Source organism: Balaenoptera ricei, chromosome 20, assembly GCF_028023285.1.
Source record: "Balaenoptera ricei isolate mBalRic1 chromosome 20, mBalRic1.hap2, whole genome shotgun sequence".
Classification (NCBI taxonomy): Eukaryota; Metazoa; Chordata; class Mammalia; order Artiodactyla; family Balaenopteridae; genus Balaenoptera; species Balaenoptera ricei.
The window spans coordinates 62245091-62272782 of record NC_082658.1 but is presented as its reverse complement, the minus strand read 5'-3'; the positions used below and the strand labels follow the sequence as shown (position 1 = coordinate 62272782).

Here is a 27692-nt window from a genome sequence, read left to right as displayed (position 1 = left end):
GCCCCCTCTAATATTATCTTTACTTGTAACAAAAGCTACAGCATATTAGTGTAGACAAATTTGAAAATACAAGGGACATCCAGTCTTGGCAGAGATACTCATAGTCTCTTGCTCGATCTGTTTACAATTTTAGAGAGTGAGAGGGATATTGGTAGTGTGTCTATTTTAAACTATGTCAAAGTTTAGCTGTGTGTTCACATATGTAGATTTCAGAGAAGTATAAATGGTGCTATGCTATTGGGACCCCCCGCTTTCCTTCCCTTTCTTGTTCGTTTCCCTTTTATTTGTGTTCACCTCTCCCTTCCTCTCCTGCCATGAGACCCATGTCAGCAACCTATTACAGATTTTCCCCGTGCAATGACAGTCATATACAAATATATATAGACCGCTGCTTACAAACATGTATGTGGAAAACATCCCTCCTGTATGTCAGTTTGACAAACGTGGGATCCTATGATACACTTTCCTGAATTTTGCTATTCTCATGTATTGACTGATGGAATTCCTTTAAGTTAACTGGAGCAAAGCTGGTTAACCCTTTTTAATGGTTACGTAACATTCCATGGTGTGGATGCACCAGAATATATTCACTCATTCTCTGTTGTTGGACATTCACTGCTCCCTTGTGTGTGTGTGTGTGTGTGTGTTGGCCACTATGAACACTGCTATATTACATTAATCCTTTATGTATTGGTGCTTTTATTTCTTGGAATCGATTCCCAGGAGTGGGATTGCTTGGTCTAAGTATATGGATTTTTAAATGTAATGAATTTTTCCAGATTGCTTTCCTAAAGTGCTGCCACAGTTCCATTTCTACTGCTTTAATTTTCCCAGTCTATGAGCAATAAAATGATGTTTTATTTTTCTTTAATATGTTTTCCCCTGGAAACTAAGGAGTATGCACATTTTTTTCATATATCTGTAGGCCATTTGGATTTGCTCTTTTGTGATTTGTCCCTTTTAATGGAATGTGTCAGAGTTCTTTATGGAATTATATAATACACACACTTTTGTCATTTGCCTTGAGACTATTATTTTTCCAAATCCATAATTTACCCTTTGCTTTGTTTACGGTATCCCTCATTTCACATTTTTAATTTGCAAACATGTATTTCTTTTCTCCCCCTCCCCCATCTTCTGGGTTTCCTGTGTTAGTTGGGAAGTTGTTTTTTTTTTTTTTTGCGTTTAATTTTTAAAATCCATCTGAAATTTAGCTTTTCCTAAGGTATAAAAATAAAACTCTGCTTTTAAAAATTGCTCTTTCATTTTCCCAGGATAATGGATTAAATGAAGCACCTCTGTTTTGCGATGTCTCTGGCATTCCTTTTATTCCCGTCTGCTGTGTTGGGCCCAGGGGCTTCTGTGATGGAAGCAGGCGTAGTAGACGTTTTACTGGAGGACTGGCCCTGAGAGTTGGAGTTCAAAGTCAGCACAGCGGCTCACGGCAGAGTTCATGCAAGATGTAGAGAAAAAATGTGACTCCAGGTCAGTGAGGTGGTAAAGTCGAGCATCTCTTAAGAAGGCCTGTGCCAGTCTGTGGGGACAAATGGAAGTGTAGGTGATGGTCTGAGACAGCACCACCAAGCCAGGAACCAGGGAGGTGGCCGAGACTGACTCCAAGACTATGCAAGATCTCACCTCAGTGGTGCAGACACTCCTGCAACAGATGCAAGGTAAATGGCAGACCATGTCCAGCCAGATCATTGGAAGAATTGAGGACGTGAGCAGTTGCATTGATGACCCGGAGAAAAACATCGCAGACCTCATGATACAAGCTGGGGTGGAAGAGCTGGATGGTGAAGACAAGGTCCCTGCCACACAGAAGAGTTGAGTGTCGCTCATTTACACTGAAATCTGGAGCACCCTTTCTACAAGCCAAGAGAAGCCGGATGGCTTTTTGCAGCTAACTACTACGCGTGGACATGTTTTATATTCTAAAGTGTGCATTCTTCTTAGCACATGTTATATAGTTAGTTTATAGAGTGATTTCCCTCCCCTGCCCCCCCATGTTTCCTGAACACGGTAACTTCACATCTTGGACCTTGGTCAGTTGTGCCGCTAAACACGAAAACTTTGGCAGTTCCTGAAAAAGAAAGAAAGAGAAAGAGAGAGAGGAAGGAAGGAAGGAAGGGAGGGAGGGAGGAAGGGAGAGAGAGAGAGGTGGGGGGGGGAGAGAGAGAGAGAGAGAGAGAGAGAAAGAAAGGAAGGAAGGAAGAAAGGAAGGAAGAAAGAAAGAAGGAAAGAAGGAGAGAGAAGGGAAGGAAGGAAGGGAGGGAGGGAGGGATGGAAAGAGAGAGAGAGGGAAAGAGAGAGAAAGAAAGAAAGAAAAAAAGAAAGAAAAAGAGAAAGGAAGGAAGGAAGGACGAAAAGAAAGTCTATGCCAACCAAAGAGGGGCTGGGAACCTAGGAAGAGTAAAAGAGCAGAGTCAAGGAGACAGAGGGTTAGGATTTCAGTTGCCTCGATGGGTGAGGGCCTCCAACGTTGTTACCCGAGGTCGGAGAGTAACCCTGGCTTTGGTCCAGCTCACTCAGTACCGCTGGGGCTTTGGCTCTCTGGTGGCTTTGCAGGATCTCCTGATACAAGCATTCTCATCCACTGGACACGTCACTTATTCATTCATCCAACAAGTGTTTATGAGAAGACGACATGGACAAAGTGCCTACCCTTGAGGAGCTTACTCTCTAGTGGGGGAAACAGACCATAAATAGGATAAATAAAATAGCTAGGAGGTTAGCTAGTGACAGGGACCAAGGAGAGAAGTAAATCTGGGAGGGAGGGAGGAAGTATGGGGGGAGGGGCCCAATTTAAGAAAAGGTGACCTGGAATGACCTCACTGAGGTGACATCGGAGCCAAGACCTGAAGGAAGTGAGGCTGTGATCCATGCAGAGTGGAGGAATTCCAGGTGCAAAAGCCCCGAGGGAGGGGTGTGCCTGTAGCCCAGCATGGCTGCGCCTGAGTGGACCTGGGACAGTGATTGCAGGTGACGTCACAGGAGGCCGGAGGCTGTAGGGTCCCATAGGTTCCTGGGTCAGAGGAGAAGCCTTTGTAAGGTTTTTAAGGAAAGAACAACATCATAGCAGCAAAACTGAGCAGAAAGTTGTTCCCACCTCTAGAAGAAACGATGATTGTATGATGCAACCGTGGTGTTAGCCAACTAGCCAACGCTACGGTGGCAATCATGTTGCAATATAAATGCATCAAATCAACGTGTCATGCCCCTTGAACTTACACAATGCTAAACGTCAACTCTATCTCAGTTAAAGAATTGGGCAGAAAGCAGAGATTCCCCACATACCCCCGCCCCTACACACGCACAGCTTCCCCACCATCAACACCCCACCAGACGGTACATCTGTTACCACCGAGGAAGCTGCGTGGACACGTCATCACCACCCAGAGCCCAGAGTTTACATGAGGCTCACCCCTGCTCTTGTGCATTCTGTGGGGTCGGAAAAACATCAGAGTTGAGAGAAGTTTCCCTCTCTTCCCACTTTGCTGAGCATTTTTTTTTAAATTGAAGTCTAGTTGATGTACAATATTATATAAGTTACAGGTGTACGATATGGTGATTCACAATTTTTAAAGGTTATCCTCCATTTATAGTTATTATAAAATATTGGCTATATTCCGTGTGCTGTACAGTATGTCCTCGTAGCTTATTTTGCTGAGAGTTTTTATCGTGAAGGCATGTTGGATTGTGTCAAATGCTCTTTTTGGTTTACTTTTTTTAAAAATTAATTAATTAATTAATTTAATTTTGGCTGCGTTGGGTCTTCGTTGCTGTGCACGGTCTTTCTCTAGTTGCAGGGAGCAGGGGCTACTCTTCATTGTGGTGCGCAGGCTTCTCATTGCGATGGTCTCTCTTGTTGCGGAGCACAGGCTCTAGGAGCGTGGGCTTCAGTAGTTGTGGCACGCGGGCTCAGTAGTTGTGGCTCGCGGGCTCAGGAGTTGTGGCACACGGGCTTAGTTGCTCCGTGGCACGTGGGATCTTCCCGGACCAGGGCTCGAACCCGTGTCCCCTGCATTGGCAGGCGGATTCTTAAACCACTGCGCCACCAGGGAAGTCCTTGGTTTACTTTTTGACAGTTGAACTTTCCCTCAGAAATCAGTAAGAAGGCTTCTGACCTGTATTTGTGTGTTACAGCCTGTGGGAGCTTGATTAACGTGAAGTGTCCCTGAATCTGACACCCTGGCCCCCGGGGCTCATGAGATCAGGTGTGGTGAGTCCCCTGGGGGATGACAGCAGGGCCGCTAGCTCCCCCATCCACTTCCTGCCAACACCCCCCATGCCGGGCTGACCTCGCCTGTGTCTCGGGCTTTCCATCTGGTTCCGCTGACCTCTGCTTTTCTGCTCCGAGACCCCGTGCACAGTTTTGGTCCTTGTTGCCTGTGGTTCTGCTTCTTGCTTCCTTTGAGGGAGGCCCCCAGCCTCCTCGAGCTTCCTTCCCGAGAGGCTGGCCCGCCAGCTGTGCCGCTGACCTCAGACTGGGCCCCCAGAGGCAGAGGAGGTGGCCTGGCGCCCTGCGGTCAGGACAGAACACTCATTTCCTCCTGTGCTGGCTGGAGACCTCGGATCAGCAGTTCTCCCCACACCTGGCGATCACAGCACGACTATAAACAAAGCCTCTCGCCTCTAAGGAGGAGCCCCTGCACACAAGCCCAGGGCCTGCACACAAAGCCGCTGATTTGCACCCTGAGGGCAGCCTTAGTTGGGAGATGGTTAGGGTGGGTCTGTCTTTGTAATTAAACCAAAGAAAACCAGCTCTCCAGCCTCTTCTTCATCGTACATCATCCAGACCTTCCGATTGCACTACCAAATGTTCCCCATGCCAGCGAACCCTGTCTGCCACCGTCTGTTTCTGAAGAGTCATTATCTCCGTTTCTACAGAAGGCACAGAGGCCCAGAGAGGTGAGGGAAAGGCCGAAAACCCCACAGCAAGGATATAGCACCACGTGGAATCAAACTTACTTTCATGCAAACACACACAGTGCAAATAAGGCCTGGCTTCCTCCACCGGCCTGAGGTTGGACCAGCGGGGCAGTTCTCAAGTTTTCTCATCTCGGAACCCTTCATACCCTATGGGTGGGTCTCACACATTGAACCAATCTTTCACCTACTTGTTTTGTGCATCATGCATCAGTCATTTGGAAAATATTGGTTCATTGGGTTACACTGCTTTTCCAAATATGACACATTTCATCATACAATATTTTAAAAAATCACACATATATTAGATCTCATCAGAAACGTCTTTCAGGAAGGGAAGCTATCAAGGCCGCCGTGGTATCAGTTTTCCACAATTCTAGTTTTTGCTTGAAAACTCAAATTTCATCCCGGGCAATAATAAATACCGGCAGTGTTTTCTTCTCAAAGTGATAGGCTCGCTTCCTTCATTTTCACGAAAATGTCTTCGCAAGACCCAAGCCTGAATAACCGGCTTGTCGGGTGTGCCCTTGGGGGGGTCCACGGCGGGTGGCCAGAGCTTCTCCGGGAGACAACCATCACCCCTCACTGTGCAGAAGGGCTTCCCGTGTCCTTCCCATGTTGTCCCATGTAACATTAAAAACAGGCACTTGAGGGTCGAGATTTAATAAAATTAATAATTGTTACTGCTTCATCAAGACACTCTTATGGGAAACTGGCTCTCTTTTTTTTAAATGGCAAGTGCCTGGCCGGGAAGAGTACAATGACCACTGGCACAGTGTGTCCAGATTCCTGCTAAGGGGTCACCATCGCTTTTGTATCATCAATGCAAATATTCACATAGTGAAAAGGACAATTCACGTCTTAGTGTTATTACGAAAATAGTTTTGACCTTGCAGACCTTCTGAAAGGGTCTCAGGACACTTGGGCAACCTGTGAGCTGCTGGACCCGGGTTGAGATATCTACCTCAACATCAGTCTCTTGCCGCCAGCAGGTAGGGACCCCTTCAGCCCCTAAGGCATGGGAGGCCTTGGGTGCGATTCTGGGCAGATGAGCCCAGGAAGACCATGAGCTGGGCCCGGTTCATTTAAAGCGAACTTTCTCTTTTCTTCCCCAGCATCTCCTGGGCCACGCTCCCTGGGAAAAGCTCGCTCACATCAGGTGGGGCAGACGGGGCCAGGGCCCATCCGCGATAAGGCCGAGTTGGATGCTGTGTGAGGATGTGCTGCTTGGGGGCTCAGGGGGACCGGACATCAGGGAGGGTCTTGGAGGAGGGGGAGGAGTGAGTCTTCGAAGGGGAAGGGCTTCCTGAGGCAGAGCGTAGGGGGGAAGTCCGCAGAACCCCACAGGGGAAGAGTGTGGGGAGGTGGAGTTAAGGGTCTAGGGTTCCAAGGTCTCGGAGGCTGGGTCAGCCAGGGTGTTCAGTGCTAAATAAGGAATTTGGATTTTATTCAGCAGACCACGGGGAGGTAATGAATGATATAACTGATCCTATATTTAAGGCAAACCCCGATTTTCCTAAAGAAAAAATTTTAAAAAAAGTAAGGTATCAATCTGAGTTCAAATTTTTTGGAATGTTGACAAAATACTCAGATGCCTAGTTATAATATCTAATTTATTTAGTTACACATGCATATTTAAAATAACATTATATACAAGAATACATCAGTACAAAATATTGCTTTTTTCCCCCATCTCACGTTTCAAGTAACAATGTTATTCTCACTCTATGTGCATCTGGGACACCAAAGTCTTCATCATGATAGAGCTACGGTTTCTCGAAGCGTTTCTCCTTGTGTCTAAGTTGTTTGCGATGCAGCACAAGACACGTGTCCCACACTGGTACTGGGAAGACTGACCCAAGTCCCACGTCAGCATGGTCCTCCCCAGCCCCCGCTTGTCATCCTTATAACAAAACTACTCACTTACTGCTTTTGAACTTGCTCTTCGACGCTGGTTTACAAAGCCCAACTCTAGTAACGGTGAGGGGAAAACCCCTGGGATCACGCCCAAGCTGCTTCTCACCCCTCTTTCAATCCATTCCAATAGGAGGCATCTGTAACCCTGCAAAGCTTGCATGGCTTGAGGTTGCTGGGGGCTGAAATGTGAGGGGAAACCAGAGGTAGAGCAGTTGCAGGAGATGACAGTCTGGCTGTGGGTGTGACTGGAGAGCCCCAGGCGGGGTCGCCATCATGGACAGTGCAGTTTGCTGGGGTGGGAGTGAGAAAGGGAAGAAAGCTCCGAAGAAAGAGCCAGAGTGGGCCGGGCAGGACCAGAGTGGGCCGGGCAGGACCCCGCAGGGGCTTCCCGGGGACAGATCCACCCCCGTGTCCCACACCTCCTGTCTGATGAAAAGCTTTAGCCTCCTAGGCCTTCCCGGAGGTCCAAAGAGCAGATTTAATCAGAGAAGTGAGAAAATGCAGAAACAAAGGGAAACAGTCAAACAAAACAAAATAATAATAGTTTAGCCATAGAAAAAAGCCAGAAGACCTTTAGTTCCTCAGGGGCTGTAGATAACATCCTGAGCCATATCCTTGAGCTGTTTTGCAGATACTGAAATCCCCACCAGGTGGAAGAAGTTAACTGCATGCTGACCACCAGCACGCAGACCCCAGACAGGTTGGAACCAGAAGGCTGATGACTAAGATTCTTGAACCACCACCTTGTTACCTCACCTCCAGCCAATCAGAGAATTGTGCACAAGCTGATCACACACCCCCTGACCCTTTCCCTCACCCTGTCTTTAAAACCCTTCCCTGAAAGCCCTGAGTCTTTAGAGCAAGAGCTGCCAGTTCTCTTTGCTTGGGGTTCTACAATAAATGTTGCACTTTCCTTCACCCTGTGTCAGTGGCTTGGCCACGCTGCGCGCCGGCGAGTGGACCGGAGCTGGGTAAGAAGATAAGAGGACAGCTTCCCCAGGCAGCAACGGAGGATATGGAGTGAGGACATGGAAGGGCCAGGCCAGCAGTGGGCAGCCATGGGCGATGCTGATGTGGGGTCCTGGTCCATCTGGGGGAGGGAGGAGGGGAGGGGAGGAGAGGGGGGAGGGGAGGGGGAGGGGGAGGGGAGGGGGAGGGGAGGGCGCAGTCTGGGCGTGTTGGGACTGTGAAGAAGTGGTATCTTGAGGGAACAAACAGTGGGCATGTTCCGGGGCAAGGCTGCGATGATCAGATCAGGAGTCCATGAACCTTGGGTCCACCTAGGCTGCCCCCAGCAGGTCACTCACCCCAGCAATGCATCAGGGTTTATTTCCTAGGCAGCAAGGAGGGTGGGCAGTGTCTGCTCCGGGGACAGGCCCACAGCTGGCCCCCAGGAAGCGTGTGCTGAAGGGAGAAGATAGAGGAAGGGGAACAAGGCACCCGAGCCCTGCGGGAGGGACCTGAAAAGAGGCAGCAAGGGAGAGGGGGCAGGAGAGGCCTGGTCAGGGCCTCGGGGGCAGGTGGCATCGAGGACCTGGGGGACAAGCTGGAAGGAAGTGGGCCAGGCAGGATTTGTGCAAAAGCTTCCACAGGGACCCCGGTGTGACCCACCAGCCTGGACTCAGCCCTGAAGGGATGACACGTGCACTGTCCCCAGCAAATGCACTGGGGGCCGAGGCTGGTCTGGGCCTCTTCCAAGCCTCACCCCCGGGGGCGACACCTGCCTGGACGGCCTCAGACCTGCCCAGGCAATGAGACAGCGGGTTGGCGTCTGGGTCCCCTTGGCTTTGACAAATATCTGAATACTGATAAAGGATTTATGTGCTTGAGTGAATGAGTAATAGGTCTCAAATTACACTTCTGTGTTGCGTGGGCACATCCAATAAAAGGGAATGAAAACACGCGTTTCCCAATTTACAGGAAAGGTTCTAAGGCTGAGATTCTCAAAAGTGTGGTCTCGTGAGCTGCAGTAGCTGGGAATTTGCTACGGTGCAGATTCCCAGGCTCCACCCCAGACCTACCAACTCAGGCAGGAACTGTGGGCAGCGGGGAGGGGTGGAGGCCCAGCAACCCATTTTAACATGTTCTCCAGGGGATCCTGATGCACATGAAGTGTTAAGAACCACTGCTTTAAGCTAATGGAATGTTTTTAATGGCTGCCTGGACTCGATCCCCTGGAGAATTCCTTTGCCTCCAGAGCCTCAGTCTCCTCATTTATAACAGGGAAAAGTATGCACTTGCAAGATTATCGCACGGCTTACGTGACAGAGTGCCCGGCACCCGGCAAGTACTCAAGGGCTGGTTATTCTCGTTAAAGGAGACCTCGGAAGGGGCTGGCTGATCACCTCATGGCATCAGCTCAACAGTGAGCTGGGTTTTCCAAGCTTGGGGTTTTTATATCACCTGCGTGTAAAAACTCTACACGGGTCTCCTTGTTTCTCGCTTCTAAGGCTCCACATTTCCCAGAGCTCTGCAGGGAGCCCCACGGGGCTGTGGCTGCTCGTAGGCCCACCCTCATCAGAGAGCAGCCTGAAGGGCCCGGGGTCAAGGTGCCCACCCCTCGCTGTCAGCCAGGCGACGGCGAGGAAATGGAGCCGCCCAGCAACCAGCCCTCCGGGGGCCCGTGGACGGGCGCGGGCAAGAGGTCACGAAGCCTGGTGACTTCCGCCAGGAAGGGCTTTGGAAGGAAAGGGTGTTAAATCACTGGCTCAAAGGGCTGTCTTGAGTGAAAAATACCAGCACCCACTTCAGACGAACCTCCAACCTCTACCTCCTCGGTAGAATGGAAGCTCCAGGGGGCCCAGAGGTATTTTTTTTTTTTACCCCTTCCTGCATCCCTGCACCATCAACACTTTGCAGGTGAACACGTGCTAACCCGGCAGCTCTGTCATTAGAAAGAACAAAGGGCCCTTTGCCAAGATGGGGAGCTCTGCTTGGTCTGGAGGCCCAGCTCGAGCCGTTCCATGAGGTGCCTGCAGGTGGGGGGTTCTTACCGGGATGGAGGTGGAGGCCGGCTTGGGATCATTTTGGGTTGAGCCTGGCGGCTATTCAAGATCGGGGAGTCGGGCGTCCAAGGAAACGCCACCGTCACAACCCTCACTTGCTCCTTGGCAAATGCCAGCTGCCTTCGGCTGAATGGAAGCCACTGTTTCCGGGCACCTGCCCGCCCACCGCCGACGGGGTCCTGCCACCCCTGCCTGGGCTCACGAGTGCTCCCTGGGGGGCAGCTGAGGAGCAGCCCCGTGGGCGCCCCATCGTGCCTGGGCAGTGCGCCAGCCAGAGCAGGCAGCGTGGAGGGAGCAGACGAGGAAACACCCGTTGGCGTGAACCACGAAGCGGGGAGAGCTCCAACCCCGAGTGACAGGCAGCAGACAGGCTTTCCTCCGTGGTCACGAACGCCCTCCAGGCTTTTGCTGGCCCTTTCCACCCACCCCCCGCGTCCGCGTAGGACCCCACTTCCTACTCTGAGCCCAAGCAGAGGCCTCCGCGGCGTCCCAGGGCTCGTCTGCAGAGGGCCCCGCCCCGCTTCCTGCCCCAGCCAAAGGCCAGACACCTTGCCTAGTACGTAGAAATGGTCAGCACTTACAAAGTTTGTGATAATCATTGCCCTCCCTCATATGAAGTTTTTATCACTCATTAACAGAAATGCCCTTTTATTTCTGGGTTTTATTGTAGGCGCTGCAAGTGGGGATGGTGTTTATCCTTCAGAAGGAAGTTGGGAAGCGTGCAATGGCCCTGGTCCAGAAGGTGACCATCCAACCAAAGGCCAAAGACCTGCCCTTTTCCTAGGCCTGAGTAACTCCCCCCTGGAAAAATGAGGGAGTGTCTTTTAGTTCCATGAGTTTAGGATTCCATTTTGAGAGAATACACAAAATGACCAAGGAAGGTTTACTGAAGAAAAATTCTCCAGAATTCACCAGTATTTTGCAAACATGCTGAGCACATGCGATCATTAGTGATTACAGCAATCTGGTAGTATTGTAGTCAAGGTCCTTTTGGTTGCGCGAAGGAAAAACTCCCTTCAGACTGATTTTTAAAAAGCCAAAGTGCATCCTAAGGATACCCGAGGAATTGATGGAGTCCACAGCCGGGATGCAGGACTAGAGCCAGAAACCTTCACCACCTCCAGGCTACAAGGCAGCTGCTCTCACCCACTGGCTCTCGTGTCTGTTATTTCTGCTTGTACAGATCTCGGCTCGTCCACGTGGCACCGGCTCAGGGGTCCTGACTTGCAAGTGCCCCATACGCGCTATCACCCCAGACAGGGACTGGGATGTCTCCTGCCCTTTGCAAAATTCTTTGGATAAAGAATGTTCTTGGGCCTGTTTGGATCAGGAGAAGATCAACCCCGGTCCGATCAACGGGTGTGTGGGGGAGGGGAGGGACGAGGTCCTTGTGTACAAACAGGCCCCACGGCACGGTAATGAGAGAGGCGCCCACCCGCCGCTTCAGCAGTGCTCAGCTATCAGTACTTAAAACAACAAAGACGTCTGTACTTTTCTATTCAGAGCGACCTTCCCCTCCAAATTCTTACTGCACTAGCCAAAGCTTCAGAAACGTAAATTACGTACATTTTACGAAGTTCTACTGAACCCTGAAACCCAAGTAGAAAAGGTCACAGAAAGTTGCTCCCTGTTTTATTGCTCTTCACTGGGCTTGGTTGATGCTTGTTTTTAAAATTTTCATCACATCTTACATGAGTGATGAAGACATGCACAGTTACAAAAGGTACCCCTTTTTACTAACATCTTCTTTTTTTTTTTTTTTAACAATTTGCATTGATGTCAACATCATGATAAAGCAGGATGTTCAGTTGATTCACTGAACCTATAAAAACCCTGCCAGGGAATCCTATTTCGTGGGCACACCACACAGAGCCTGGCACTCGAGGTCAGATGATTCCAATCCTAATCTGAAAATAAGCGCAAGGAGCTCCGTGAGAGCATACGTCTCGTCTGGCTACCAGTCTCAGGCTACACTTTGCTTGTGTCCTACAGTGGGTGGGGCAGAAAAAGTAACCCCGTCTCAAACTTGCTATTCTTTTCCTTATAAGAACCTTACACCTACTGATATCTCTAGCTCAGAAGCACACAACGTACACAAAGACATGACTGGACAGTATCTTAACTGAAAGCACTAGTTTAAATAGCCTAGAGTCTTACAGAAAATGTTATTCCAAACCATGCAGAGGCAGCAAGAGTCACCCAAAACCACAGTTTATTCTATGACCTTTACGTTGCTTTTCTGTTATTTAAAGGTTGAAGCAAAGTGAAACGGATGGAAATATTCTGTTAAAAGAACAAAGTGAGTCAATCACAGCATATGCATCTAATAACACCTCAGGTCTATGCCATATGCTCCAAACACAAGGCTGAGTCCAGGAGTGGCTCATGTCCTGGGTTCTTGAAAAGCAAATGGAAATATTGGGAAGAATCAACACATCTCAACAGAGGAGCCATAAATGCCCTGAAAGCAGAAAGTTGACACAATTTTAAATGTAATTCATATATGTATTTTAAAATCAAACACAATTAAATAGAATATGGTTTAAGTACATGAATACTTCACTTTAGAAGAATAACAGAGGTGGTACATAGTACCAAAAACTCATACACAGCCTTTCTGCTTCTTCTGTTGATGAAACAGTGCGCGTCTATACAACCAAATGTTGCAGTGGAATAAATTCTCTATTCATTCAAGACTTTCTCAAGGACAGAGGTGATTAATAATTATATATTCATATGTGTATATATGTATTTTTTGCAAAGTCTGAGCAAAAGCAGTAACACCTAAGAGAACGTTCCTTCCCTCCGACAGTCCGTGTGGTGAGGCAGCGCTGGCGCCGCCGGCATGGAGTGTGCGGCCGACGGGCGGCCCCGCCCATGGCAGCGAGGTCCAGACCCCGAAGCCGACCGAGTGGAAGTGCAGGGAGGGGCCTCTCGTCACCCCACAGACAGAAGAAAAAGGCCACAACCTGCACACTTCCCAGCGCAGAGCAAAGAAGAGGAGAGAGTCAGAACTGAGTGCCTCTCTGTCCCCACGCCTGCCCGCCCACCTTCTTTAAAAACTCTACCATCTGGGAATAAACATTTTGTTCAAGGAGCCACAGGGGAAAACTGGAGTGATGGCTGTTGCACATCCCTTTCCACAAGTACTGTGAGGGGAGGTGACGTCACCGGAGCCCAGAATCTCGGAGGAGCAAGTCCTACCACTTGCGGCGCAGAGGCTCGCCCTTCTGGCCGCGGGGGAGCTGGTTTTAAGAGTACTGCGTCTCAGGAGCAATTACAACGTGAACACCACACACTGTCACCAAAGGGGAGGACAACGTCACCAAGACTTGACCCACTTCCACATTAACGCCTCTGTGCAGACCCCGCTCCCCGGAAGAAAAGCCACCTGCTGGCGCCACACCGCCTGGCTCCCGAGGGCCGACTCCCCTGCCTGCTCAGGAGACCAGGCGAAGCCCCTCTGGTACCCGCCGTCGGACGCTGTCGGGGTGGGTCACCGCCACGGGAGGTGCATCAAATACCGGCCCTACGCCTCTGCGTCTCCCATGGCGTGTGGCCCCCGCCTATCCCAGTGGACTAACTCTTCCACACGTGGGTTATTGCCATTGGAAAACTAGTAATTCTCTAGTAATGTAAACAACACCACTCTGTCTCTACGACTTTCACTGCGTGATCATCGTGTGCAGACGTGTCTACGCGACACTCTGCCGACGGTGGAAGTCTAGGATTGTCTGCCTTCTTTCTTGGGAACAACAGTGAGAAGAAGTACAGTGCTCTGTTTTCACTGGCTGTGGGGAAGAATCCAACCAAAGGAAAAAAGTTCTCTTATTCTCCAAAAGCAGATTTCCTTTATCTCAGGTCTTGGGTCATAGCTGAAGAAAGAAAGGAAAAGAAAAAGGTAAGGTACATTTCTACAACCAGTGACACATTACCATCACAGATTAAGGAAGAAGGGCACCAACACTTAGTGAGCGCCTACTACATACCAGTGCTCATGACAGCCAGGACCTGACTACAATCATGGGAGGTAAATAGCCCTAATTAGCTTCATTTACAGCTGAGTGAATGGAAGCCTAAGGAGGCCAAGCAACCCACCTGAAGGTTATATAACGAGGACTGGCACCCAGACTTGCTTTTATCTTTCCTTTTTGGCAACAGATATTAGAACGAAATATCTACTTTTTGACAGATAATTCTGCTTCTAGGAATTAACTCTAAAGCATACTCATAAGAGAGGGCAAAGACTTACATACACATTCATCAAAGTATTGTTTGTAACAGGGAACGATCCCAAACGACCTAAGTGACCATCCACAGGGGATTCATTAGATGAAGACAGAGCCATAATATGGAATGCGCCAAAGCCTTTAGAAAGAAAACAGAGAGCTTTGATCTTCTGGCCTCCTAAGACCAAGCTTCTGAGGCTGAGTCCTCTTTTTCACTGCACTGGGGAGGAAACAAACATCACAGAAGACATGGTCCCTGCTATTTGTGAGATGGGACATAAACACATGAAACAATTCAGTAATGCTGTGAGGTCATTTACATTAAATGCCCAAGTGCTTTCTATAGACAAATGTAGAGTAGGCGATTCAAAGCAGAGAGGTATCCACAGGGGTTAAAGAGGGGTTGGGTACTCCTTTGTGGGTGCAGGACTTCTCACATTCACACATTCATGGAATGAGAATTACAGGGGATCTTACGAGATTTTCTTGTCCAATTTCTCTGATCTACTGATAAGGAAATGAAGGGACCGGAGAAAATTAACTTGCAAAAGGTCACACATACTGACTAGAAACGGACTCAACGAGGCCTGCCAGCCTACTGCGTTTTCCATACCAATACACTGCTGATTCCTAAAGGACAGACAGGACAGTCATCTTGGCCAGCCAAAGAGAAGGTCTAGCAAGGTTAAAAGCAAAATATATCTGTGTATCTTAGAAATGAAAAGCATATGGTAATAAAATCTGAACACACAACTCCAATAAAAAGCCTTAAGTTTAAACATCTGCTTTCCAAAATGGTTTCTAAAGAACATTTTCATATTGTCAAATATTTGATCATCAACATGATAACGGGGAATCACAAAAATAACTACCTTGCACTTCTTTATACACCTTTATCATGTTATTTGCTATTCTGGGTTTGACTGAGCCAGTGAATATAGGCAAAAATTATCACCTTTACATAGAAAAGAGGATGGAGTCTGCAAAAGTAAACAGAACTTTGGTATGAATCAGCTCAGTGAAAAGTTCAAAATTAAACCAAGCTCTGGTAATAAGAGAGTAAAAAGTTGGCTACAAAGTTAGCAAGGAAAGGTGATGCTGGACCCAAATCTAAGTTCACGCCTCCATCTGAACATAGGTAACTAACACAGGTAACTAAAACATAGTGTTCCCAACTCCTGCTAACGTAGACGACAGAAGAGTAGTTTAACACCTTCACAAAGAGTCTGAGCAGAGGTTCGCCTATCACATGAAGTCTTTGTGAGTCAACTCAAGTTACAGAAAGCAAAGCTGGTGGAGGAACTGGGAGTCTTTGCCTGAAGAGATAACTGGGGGGTGCTAAGTGGCTGCCTCCAATCTGCTGGGTTATTTGTGTGGCTCTTGTGGGCACAGCTGGTGAAGCCATAGAAAAACAGAGTATTCGGTTGGGGGCAAGTCAGAATTTCCTAATGATTACTGTCGTTGACCTCCAGGTAAAGATGGAAGATGGATCACACCCATTCAATTCACTCCTTCCTAAAGTAGTACTTAAAAAAATAACCCAAACAAAAAAACCAAAGTCACAAGAAATGGAAAAGTGAGAGAATAGGCAACAACAAAATGGAAGAGTGTAAATGACTTAGTAGATCCAAAAAAAAAAAGTAATTGATATTCACTTTTATCTTTATTACTTCCTTCTTTCTGCTTTCTTTGGGTTTCATTTACTCATTTTCTAGTTTAAGATAGAAGACTGTGACTTTTCCTCTCGTCTAATATAAATATTTAATGCTATAAATTTACCTATAAGAACTGCTTTAGCAGTATCCCACAAATATAGTTGTCCCTTAGTAATGGTGGGGGATTGGTTCCAGGACCCCTGCAGATACCGAAATCTGAGAATGCTCAAGTGCCTTACATAAAATGGCACAGTATTTGCATATAACGTACACACTTCATCCTGTGTATCTGAAATCACCTCTAGCTTACTTATAATACCTAATACAATGCAAATGCTATGTAAATAGTTGCCAGGCCACGGCAAATTCAAGTTCTGCTTTTTGGAACTTTATGGAAAAAAATTTTTTTTTTAATATATTTTTGATTCGTGGCTGGTTGAATCCATGGATGTGAAACCTTCAGATGTGGAGCCCACGAATAGGGAGGGCAGATTCTACTATGCTGTGTTTTCAGTCCAAAATATTTTCTAATATTCCTTTTGATTTCTTCTTTGACTAATGGGTTACTCAGAAGTATGTTGTTTAATTTCAAAATATTTGGGGATTTTCCACATATCTTTCTTTCTCTCTTTTTTTTTTTTTGGCTGTGCCACACAGCTTGTGAAATCCTAGTTCCCCAACCAGGGATTGAACCCAGGCCCTCAGCAGTGAAAGCCCAGAGTCCTAACCACAGGACAGCCAGGGAATTCCCTCCACATATCTTTCTGTTACTAATTTCTTGTTTAATTCCTTTATGGTCAGAGAACAAACTGTATGCTTTCAATCCTTTAAGATTCATTGAAAGCTTACAGTTTGTCCTCCCTACACTTTGGAAACTGCTTCTGGGAAGTGAACTAGGGATCACCTCAATGTTACCTTCCTTTCAAGGATTAAAGCCCTGTTGTCTGATATCTGGAAATAGCTGTTTCATTTAGTTTGTCAATTTTCTAGTTGTTTACAATGAGAGGGCAATTCCTATAGCAGTTAATCCTTCCACGGCAGAAGCAGAAGCTCCCTTACGTCCTTTTAAGTATTTGTATCTCTGGGATCTAATTCTCTTCAGTTTCACACACGCTAGATCAGAACACAAGTCATCCTTACCTTTGTGGACTTCTCTAACGGCTGATCACACTGTGCCTGCTGCATAACATCACTGACTATCATTTTAGCAATCTTCCAAGCTAGCTCTTCCTGGGCCTATAAAAGTAATTAAACTGTTGATAATGGTTATTCGCTAGAAGAATCAGCAAACATTATTAATGTTCTAAACACAGCTGTATATGCATAGCATTTCTACGTACTTGGGAGGAAGCACATTCCCACGCATGAAAGGACCCGGGCCGCCCTCTGGTTGTGATATATCAACATGCTCTTCACTGTCTATCCGACATCATGACTATTTTCATGTTAGGCGGTCAAAACAAAACGTCTTTCTTTTTCCACTCTCATCTTTCAATGTGCTTAACTATTCAAAAAAGCAAGTCTCTACTTCTGAAAGTATAACTGACAGTGAGGAAGGAAACGTTTGAGCTTTTGTTTCTACACTGTTTACTGGTGCCTGCTGATTAATGGAAACCTGACTGCTTGGATATTTTTCAGTGGTCAGAGTCTCTGGACGGAGGATACCTCCACTGCCTCTACCAGGCAACTGTGAGATGCTAGGAAGGGCCCACCCCTTCCTGTTACCTCGTAGATAAGGAAGCAGTGATGTACCATGCTGCTTAAGCAAGGGAACTAAGGAAAGAGAAAACTCGAAACCTTGCTTAGAGTAAGTGCCCCTTATAAACAGGAATCTTTTTACACTAAAAGCGGAATTTACCTCATCAGTATTTCCTTGGACCCATTTCTTCATAGCTTGAGAGAACATGGATCCTAGTAAACAAAGCCAAAGTTGAATGTAGACCTCATGCATAATTTTACATTAAAAAAAATGCTCTTATTTAAACATCTATTTCCCAGCTTTTAAAAGATATTCTTTTTTAAAAGATACTATTTTGGGGGTAAAACCTCACCCCAAAATTAAGGAATATTACCATTAATAAAAACTAATGATATTGGCTCCATAACAGAGTATTTAACTTGCAAATATTATGGTTTGAAAAACTTTGAAAAGCTGTTTTAGAGCTCTAGATTTTTCTTCTATTCTCCTCACTTGATGAAAGAAACTATCATCTAGTGTTAAATTTGCAGTAAACATTCAAAGATCAAATAAAACCATGACCAGGATCTGGTCTTGAGATAAGAATCTAGCAATACATCAGGAGATGCCATGTATGTAAATCTTTCAGATCAGCTCCTATACAAAAGGGCTTCCAGTGCAGATTATGCTGCTACATGCTGGATCTCTGGTCTGTGTTAATTTGCTGGGTAGGATCAGAGTTTTAAACAGCCATGCTCTGTCCAGGCCATGATACACCTCAGCTTCCCAGGAGACACACAAGCCTATCTCCATCTGTACTCTAGATGCTGAGGAGTCGCCAAGGACGTAGGTTAGCCTCTATTTCCAGGTATTAAATACACAGCTTATCCTTTCATTAATACATATAGGCTCACATCTTAACTTTGCCTTAAACCAAGTGGCTGGTAGATTATTTCTTAGGCAAGATCCTGATTAGTTCAATGACTGGGATACTCTATAGTAAACTGCAGCATTCATGAAAAAAAACAAAACCTGGATCCTTTTCCCTTAATATTTTGTATTATTAGCTAAAAGTCTGAACACTGATCTAGTTAATTTTACAGCCAAGCAGAGCCAGCAGGGCCACCACACTACATGCTCTGCCTGCAGTCTGTCCTCGGGCTCCCCGCAGTCACCCTGCCGGCAGCCTCCTGCTTGTTAACGCTCCCCCCTCCTCTGCTAACGCCCTGTCTTTGACTCCTGTGCCCCCTTAACAAGGAGCTTCATCAGGGTTCCATTCCCTTCAGCACTTTCTCTCTGGGGCATCTCATCCCCTCCTGTGGCTTTAACTTCCTTCAAAATGCAAATAACTCAAAAACGTGTCATTGGGTGTCAAACCAATACTTACAAATTGTCCTAAGGCATCTCAAACGTAACATGTTCCGAGTCGAGCTCTTCTATCTCCCATGTACTCTTTTTCTTGTAGCCTCTATCTCAGAAATTAATTTAATCTTCTATTAAAAATTAACATCATAATGCTTCATCTAGAGAACCCATATGAGAAAACTCATCTGCCTTCCTCATCTGCTCTCCCTATGAAATCTGTCACCAAATTCCCCCTTGGATGTAGTCTCCTGAATTCCCCCTTGGAGGTCTTATAAATCTGACCTTCTAACTCCTGCTACCACTATCTATCCTCGGATCCTCTTTTTCTTCTAACTACATTCCTAGCAAATTATACTACCTGAATCTCTGATACCACTCTTTCCCCAACTCCAATTCATTCGCAGACTACAGCCAGAAAAATGCATCTCACTGCACTCTGCTTAGAAATCTCTGGTGCTCAACAGACAGTACCGCAGGCTTCTTAGTTTGACACGTGCGGGCTTTCACAGTGTACATGCGGCTCTATCTCCCACCGCTGCACCGGGGACGAGGAGACTGCCACTGCAGGGACCACCTTCTCACAACATCCTCTACGATGCCTTCTTGTTACACTTTCTCCTAGATGATTTGAAGGTAACTTTTAAAATTACCTTGCTTGCCCTGAAAGCAAAGTTCTCATATTCTCAGAAGCTTCTGAGATACAGCTGCCCCAAAACGTAGCCCTTTCTTCTGTGCTCTACTGTCAGAGCTTTAAAATCCAAAATGAAACTACAGGTTGGTTAATGACAAATGTTCTTTGCAGCTGCCCTCAGCAAGGAGAGGAAGGGGGAGGAAGCAGAGCTGAGCTGCAAACAACCGCCGTCAACGCGGTATTCTGAACCAAAGTGCGAGGCTGCGCTCCGTCTGCTGTGATCCCTGACAAGTCACATTTTCCCTGACCCTCAACTTCTTCACCTGTAGAACAAGGAGGCGGTACCCACAGACGTATCATCTAAGATTCGAATGAGCCAGGGCTTAGTCCCCCATTCTGCTCAGGCGTCTACTCAAAATGCTGCTTCCTCAGTGAGCCCCTTCCTGACAACCACTTCTAAGACAGCACTACCCACCACCCCTCCAGTCCCTCACTCTGCTTACATGTCTGTGTATAAACACAGACAGACAGACACACACACACTGTATTTATCTGTTTACTGTCCCTCCACTATAATGTTAGTTCCATGAGGGCAGGAATCTTATTTTCTTCCCAGTATTTAGAGCAGTAGATGCATATAGTAGGCACTCGAATGTTAGAATGAATGAACAAATGAGTAATGTGAAGAGACTGAATGAATAGAATAAGCAGAGACAGTGATCTGGGGAAAAGTGTTTTGTACACCTTATCTTCATCTTTACTCATATATCTTTAATACATCTTAATTCATATAATACAAAACCAAACTGCAAACACCCAACACCTATTCTCTGGAGCAGCAGCACGTCTTCATGAGCTGTCAAAGGAGTAAGACCAGCTCCAGAAAAAACCCGAACAGCTCAGAGACTCTGTTATTACTGGAGACCCCATTACCCTCTCTGACAGAAGCTACCTGATGACAGTGGAGTCCTTCCTGACCGATACCTCCAGAGGCTGTCCAGCATTTTCTTTGCACCTAGGCCACCACTGACCTCTTCCTAGTATTCATCTTCTACCCAATAAAAGACACTACTGGACTGTAAGTTTCTTAACAACAGGCTCTGTATCTTCTAACTGCCCCGTGAGTCTGAGTGCACGGAGGCACTCAATAATTATTTACAGAATGAGCTGTGCAGACTTCCTTCGGTCTTTACACTTTCCCAACTGTGTACCTCAGACTTCTCTGGCTAAATAGGAAATAAAATCAATATTTTGGATAAACTTATAAAGACAAATAGGTCAACAGGCCCTTTTCTGGTTTAAATTATTTCAACAATTGTTGCACTTTTTGCTTACTCTGTTAATTTATATCTGACCCCAAAGTAGATTACTCATCAACATAAAAGTGGTGCAGGGCTTCCCTGGTGGCGCAGTGGTTAAGAATCCACCAATGCAGGAGACACGGGTTCAAGCCCTGGTCTGGGAAGATCCCACACGCCGCGGAGCAACTAAGCCCGTGAGCCACAACTACTGAGCCTGCGCTCTAGGGCCCGTGAGCCACAACTACTGAGCCTGCGCTCTAGAGCCTGTGAGCCACAACTACTGAAGCCCACGTGCCACAACTACTGAAGCCTGTGCGCCTAGAGCCCGTGCTCCGCAACAAGAGAAGCCACCACAATGAGAAGCCCGTGACACCGCAACGAAGAGTAGCCCCCGCTAGCTGCAACTAGAGAAAGCCCGCGTGGCAACGAAGACCCAACACAGCCAAAAATAAATAAATAAACAAACAAAATCTAAAGTTAGTAACTATTAAAAAAAAAGTGGTGCAAATCATTACCTAAACAATTCGTGTATTAAAAAATAAGATAAACAGAATAGAAATGAAGTTCTATTCAATTCAATAGGAAGACTGCCAATAGCTCTTAATTTTAAACACACTTATCAAAATGGAACATTTTCTTCTAACAAAAGTTAGTATCTTACTCAAGACAATACTGTCAATCCAATCACACTGAAAATTTTCTAGATATTATCTGAATGGACCCACAGTGGTTTCCTAAATCGTCCTGTGTAAACCAACTGTTTGGAAGCGGAGCTCGGTCACGAAGAGTATTTCTGTGTTTAACTCTTGGAATTAACCAAGCACTCTTTTGCTGATTAAACAAAGGATTTCAATTTCAACCTATTAATATTTTCCACACATATTTCATAATAACTTTCAGCGATTTAGAGGAAATTTAGTAAAATAAAGGGTCTCAAGATAAACCTCAAGTCCAACCTGGACTGGGTATTTTGCCTTTAAATCAAAAGGTGACGAGTATCTTTTCATGTAGATGCGCCTTCTGTAATGGTAAAGCAAGTTCAGTAACTTCTGATTCAGAGAGAGACTGTACTGAGACCTGATTACACGAAGCCCTTGCACTCGTTCGTGACTATAAACACAAGGTCAAAGAGATGGCAGTTATTTTGCAAAACAAACAGTTTAAATCTTCAATGATCCTTTACTTACAGTCAATGACTAATGTGAGTAAAGGCTTGATAAAATGTATAAAAACACCACAAACCTTTCGATTTCTTTATATCAGGTTCAGGCTCAGATTCTCGGATGAACTGCCCCAAGTCACTAACTCTTCCAAATGTCATCTTCCTAAATAAGTATGAAAAGAACATAATTTCTAAAAATCAATTTAAAATTTTAAAAAAATTAATTTTTAAGCATCTTATCTAGATCTAGAAAGCTAAAAATACAATTTATATCTATCCCATGTTACTCAAAGTGGGGCTAATTTCAAAAAGAACTGTCTCCACAGAAAGCAATCTTTAATTCAATGCAATTCCATTCAAAATCCTCAAAAAGTTTATGAAACATGAGTTAACAGATAATTCACAGTTCTAAAATTCATACAGAAAAGGCACAAGCATAGCCAAGATAATTTTGTAAAAGAAACAAAAAGGTAAGACTTGCCCTAACAAGATAAAAATATAATTATATACATTATAAAGCTATAGCAATAGAAAACAAAGTTAAAAGGCAAAGAACACAGTGACAGGTCTTATTTTTAATAGATGCAGTAACTGATAATTAATAACCAGAAACGTACAGAATTCCAACAAACCACTAAGAAATTACCCAACAGAAAAATGTGAAAAAGAGATGATGGTCAATTCACAGAAGAAAAACCTGAACAACCAACAAACATGACAAAAGAAGCTCAATCTCATAAGCAACAAACCCAGATTGGTAAAACATTTAAAGTTTGATATTATTTATTGTTGACAAGGATGTGGGGAAAATTAGTATCTTTATTAATGATTGGTAAGAATGTAAAATGTACAGATGCTTTTAAAGGTAAACTGTAAACTGGTTAAGGGCTATGAAAATTTTAACTCTGCTTCTTGGTACAAGGAAATATAAAAAGGAAGTCTTTGCTATACTGTGTATCACAGTAAAATTGCAAGCAATTTAAATAACCCATTTAATACCAAAATAGCCAAATAGTAACATACCACATTATGGAAGATTTTGCCACAGTTATGAGCTATAATTAATATTATTTATGGAATACTACAACATAGTTAAAAATGAGGTAAATATGCACAGACTAACATAGAAAAATCTCCAAACTCACTATGAGTGAAAGCACAAGATACAGCATAGAGTGTAATATCAGTTACATAAAAATAAGCAAACAAAAATATACAGCATAACGTAACAGTGATTATCCTGAGAAGGAAGGGGGGAAAATAAGCATTGGTGTGTAATCAAAGGGCACATAAGCCTTATCTGTAAATTTAATTTTTATAAGAAGAGATTAATATATTTGTAATTAAAAGTTAAAAGAAGAAAAAAGAATCCTATGCCTATGTATTATTTCATTTCTGGCAAAGTGAATCTTATTTTAGAGACAGCCTTCCTAATAAGTCATCAATGAATATATGGGTGCCAATATAGCAACTGATACAAATTTGTTTGCCTTTAGAAAAATTTCAGGAAGATGCTAAAACCATAAAACTAAAACACTGAAAAGTATCTCTAAAGATGGAGAAAAATCATTATTTCTCTATTTATGACCCATTTTATAAATTAAAAAATATGCATATTACACACTATATATTTTACAAATTTGAATTTTATAAATTAAAATATATTTATATATTTATTTTACACACACAAAAAACTATAGAAGTAAAACATCTTGCAATTGATAGACTTTCTTAAGTCAGGTTTGAAATAAATGAACCAACCATTCCTTAAGAATAAATATCATCTTTGGGAATTAACTCATTTAGGCTTACTGTCCACCATTTCCTAAAAGAAGAAATAAAGATTACTACAACACTGATACAGCTGAAGACAATGTGGTCAAAATAACCTTCTATTTACTTCAAAGTATTTTCCAGACTTCTTGGTCTCCCAAATATCAATTTACTCTCTGGTAAAAGCAATTAAACATGTTGAAATCCCTTTTTATGGTACTGCCAGGACTGGGGTACAGTAATCATGTCTTTACACAGGTTTCTGTGTTTTCAAGCCATCTTTAGGGAAGAGGAAGTGATTTTATGATTTGATCTGTGGTAAGGATCAAGAAGTGCTGTAACACAGGAATCACTGTCTTTCTGTTACAGGATAAAATAAACAACCAAGTTAATTCTTAAATACAAAGGAATCATTTTATTCCATTTTTCCAAGTATAGTTGGTTCTCCGTATCTGCGGGTTCCACATCCATAGACTCAACCAACTGCCGACTGAAAACTTCAGGGAAAAAAAAGCCAGAAAGTTCCAAAAAGCAAAACTTGAATTTGCTGTGCATTCCAACCATTTACATAGCATTTACATTGTATTTACAACTATCTACATAGCACTGACATTTTATAAGGTATTATAAGCAATCCAGAGATGATTTATACAGGCTTAAAATACTAGGCCATTTCCTATAAGGAACTTGAGTATACTCAGATTTTGGTATCTGAGGGGGTCCTGGAATCAATCCCCTGCAGTTACTGAGGGATAACAGTAATAGTTATACAGTCCATGATAAATGATATCAGCCTCTTTGTAATTTAGTTTTGGTTTTAAGACAGAGACTTTGAAATAGCTAACATATGAATCCAATGAAATGTGGAAGAGATAGCCTAAAACACACTATGTAAATGTGACACTCATCAGAGTCGTATATGGTGGTAGAATAATGATGTCAATGATATTTACCGAGTGCTCACTGACATCCGGCAATGTTTTAAATGCTTTTCACGTATTATCTCATTTAATCCCCTCACCAGCCCAAGGAAGCAGGAATATTATCCTCATTTTACAGATGAAAAACCTGAGACACAAAGAGGTTAGGTAGCTTACCATAAGTGGCTGAGCCAAGATTGAAACTCAGGAAGTCACTCTTGAGCCTTCACCCTTAACCATGCTCTACTGCACTGCAGGTATATTCAAGAGAGTAGAAAACAATTTTTAAATTAAAAAATAAAAAAGATGCTCACCCTGCATACGTCCGTTGATACAAAGATTCTGGATCCAGACTTGCAGCATCCACAATTATCGCTTCATCAAAATTTTTCAGAATTTTAACACTGGCTTTTTTCACACTAGACTACGCAACAGAAATTGTGAAATTAGTAGTATGTTATTCAGGAGTCAAATCAGTCCTGGGTTTGGAATGACAGATTCGTACAAAATCTTCAGTGTTTCAAACACATGCACTTTTCACTCAACCCTGTCACTAATGAGATGCTTAACGGCAATGATTCTGAAATGTCATCTTGAACAAACTACAGGAGGGAAGCACAATACTAAAGCGTACAACACATGCGTCTGTGTGGCAAACGTATCTTCCTTAATGACTGAAGTTCCAACAAACGTGCTTACGTTCCCAAACGTGCAAAACTCCCATTCTTCCAGGCATATGTATCTTGCCTAATAAATGTAAAGCCCAACTTTTACAGGATAAACATGAATGCTTTTGATTCTCAGTGTGGCCATGTGACAAAAGAGAAGATAAAGGAAACTTTCTAAAAGGACCAGCATTCTACCTCCTATTCCTCATGCCCACAAAAAAAAAGCAAGTCAGAATTGGTACTTCTGTGAAATACAGAGGCATGGGTTGACCCAGAAATTCCACTTCTAAAAATTCAATTATAGACAGACTCACACTTATGCAAAATGACTTATACACAAGAGTATTTATTGCAGTATTGTTTCAAGTAACAAAAGACAGGAATATGTTTAACATCCATGACTAAAGCATAGGTTAAATTAAAAAAATAACTGAACAGACACTTATAGAACACTCTATAGTAGGGGTAAAAAGGGCTCTCTTCACATGCTGAGAAGGGCACATAATTAAAAAGAAAGAGGCGAGGCTTCCCTGGTGGTGCAGTGGTTAAGAAATCCGCCTGCCAATGCAGGGGACACGGGTTTGAGCCCTGGTCCGGGAAGACCCCACATGCCACGGAGCAACTAAGCCCGTGCGCCACAGCTACTGAGCCTGTGCTCTAGAGCCCGTGAGCCACAAGTACTGAGCCTGTGCGCCTAGAACCCGTGCTCTGCAACAAGAGAAGCCACCGCAATGAGAAAGCCTGCGCACTGCAACGAAGAGTGGCCCCTGCTCGCCGCAACTAGAGAGAGCCCGCGCGCAGCAACGAAGACCCAACGCAGCCAAAAAAAAAAAGAAAGAGGCACCAGAATAAAAGAAGAGAGAAATACTTCCATGAGGTCACTGAGGTAAGATACCAAAATGAGGTATCACTAGTAAAGAAAACTACAGACCACTATCTCTTAGGAGTATAGACGCAAAATCCTCAACGAAATACTAGCAACATATAAAAATAATTATATACCACAACCAAGTGGAATTTATCCCAAGAATGGAAGGTTGGTTTAACATCTGATAATTAATTAATGTAATACACCGTAACAACAGAGTAAATCCCCAAAACCCACATAATCCCCTCAATTGATATAGAAAGAGCATTTGACAAAATCCAAAAGCCTTTCATGATAAAAAACTTTCAATAAATTAGGAAGAGTAGGGAACTTCCTCAACTTGATAAAGAGCATTTATGAAAATCCCACACATCACAATAAATGATGAAAAACTGAAAGCTTTCTCTGAGAAATCAGGAACAAGACAAAGATTGCTCTCTTTCACCACTTCTATACTGCAAGTTCTAGCCAGAGCAGTTTAGCCAAGAAAAGGAAATAAAAGGCATCCAAAGTTGATAAGAAAGAAAACTATTACTATTTGCAGATGACATGATCTTACATATAGAAAATCCTAAAGAATCCACAAGAAAACTATTAGAGCTAACAAATGGATTTAGTAAAGTTGAAGGTACAAGATAAACACACACAAAAATACACTTAGTGAACAATCAGAAAATGAAATTAAGAAAACAATTTCTATCTATAATAGCATTGAAAATAATAAAATACTCAGGGATAAACTGACTCCAGGAGTCAGTTTATTCTTGTGTAAGAACTGTACACTTCAAACTACAAAACACTGCTGAAAGAAATTAAAGATGGCCTAAATAAATGGAATGACATTCCATGTTCATGGACTGTAAGACTTAATATTGTTAAGATGGCAATACTCCCTAAAGGAATCTACAGATTCAGTGTAATCCTGACCAAAATGTTAAAGCTGATCCTAAAATTCACACGGAATTACAAGGGACCCGAATAGCCAAAACAATCTTGCAAATGAAAAATAAAAACAAAGTCAGAGGACACACAGCTCCCGATTTCAAAACAGAGCCTGCAAACCATAGTAATCAAAACAATGTAGCACTGGTCTAAGTACAGACGCACAGATGATGGAGTAGAGCTGAGAGTCCAGAAGTAAACCCATCTATCTAAGGTCAAATGATTTTCAACAAGGGTGCCAAGATCATTCAATGGTGAAAGAGTAGTTTCTTCAATAAATAGTGCTGGGACAACCAGATATCCACATGCAAAAGAATAAAGTTGAATCCTACTTCACATAATATATAAAACTAACTCAAGATGGATCAAAGGCCCCAAACTCTTAGAAGAAAACAGGTGGGTATGGGGAGTAACTACTTAATGGACACGAGGCTTCCATTTGGGATGATGAAACGTTGTGGTGATGGCTACACAATACTGTGAATATACTAATGTCACAGAATTGTGTACTTTATAATGCTTAAATTTATGTTAAGTGAATTTTACCTCAATTAAAAAAAAATGTATTTCTAAACACGATGAACAAGTTGAATGTGAGATTGGGAAAACAATTACATTTATAATAGCATCAAAAACAATAAAACATTTA

The 27692-nt window shown here is 44.0% G+C and overlaps 1 protein-coding gene across 3 annotated transcripts in view; it reads right to left on the bottom strand.

Moving 5' to 3' along the window:
• Positions 1–2967: 2967 nt before the first annotated feature.
• AKAP10 (A-kinase anchoring protein 10) overlaps positions 2968–27692 on the bottom strand; it is a 62918-nt gene continuing 38193 nt past the window's right edge. The window contains exons 11-16 of one of the 3 annotated variants that reach the window (XR_009499477.1): positions 24880–24989; positions 21953–22035; positions 17594–17646; positions 16876–16971; positions 9840–13726; positions 2968–3025 (exon numbers count right to left, since the gene is read on the bottom strand). Coding sequence is in view for 2 of the 3 variants with exons in the window: in XM_059907113.1 (XP_059763096.1) it covers positions 13721–13726; positions 16876–16971; positions 17594–17646; positions 21953–22035; positions 24880–24989 (348 nt within the window). In the remaining variant the exon portion in view is untranslated. Of the gene's footprint in view, positions 3026–6554; positions 13727–16875; positions 16972–17593; positions 17647–21952; positions 22036–24879; positions 24990–27692 lie in introns of those variants that run through there. The other 2 variants (XM_059907113.1, XM_059907114.1) reach the window with 2 other exon arrangements.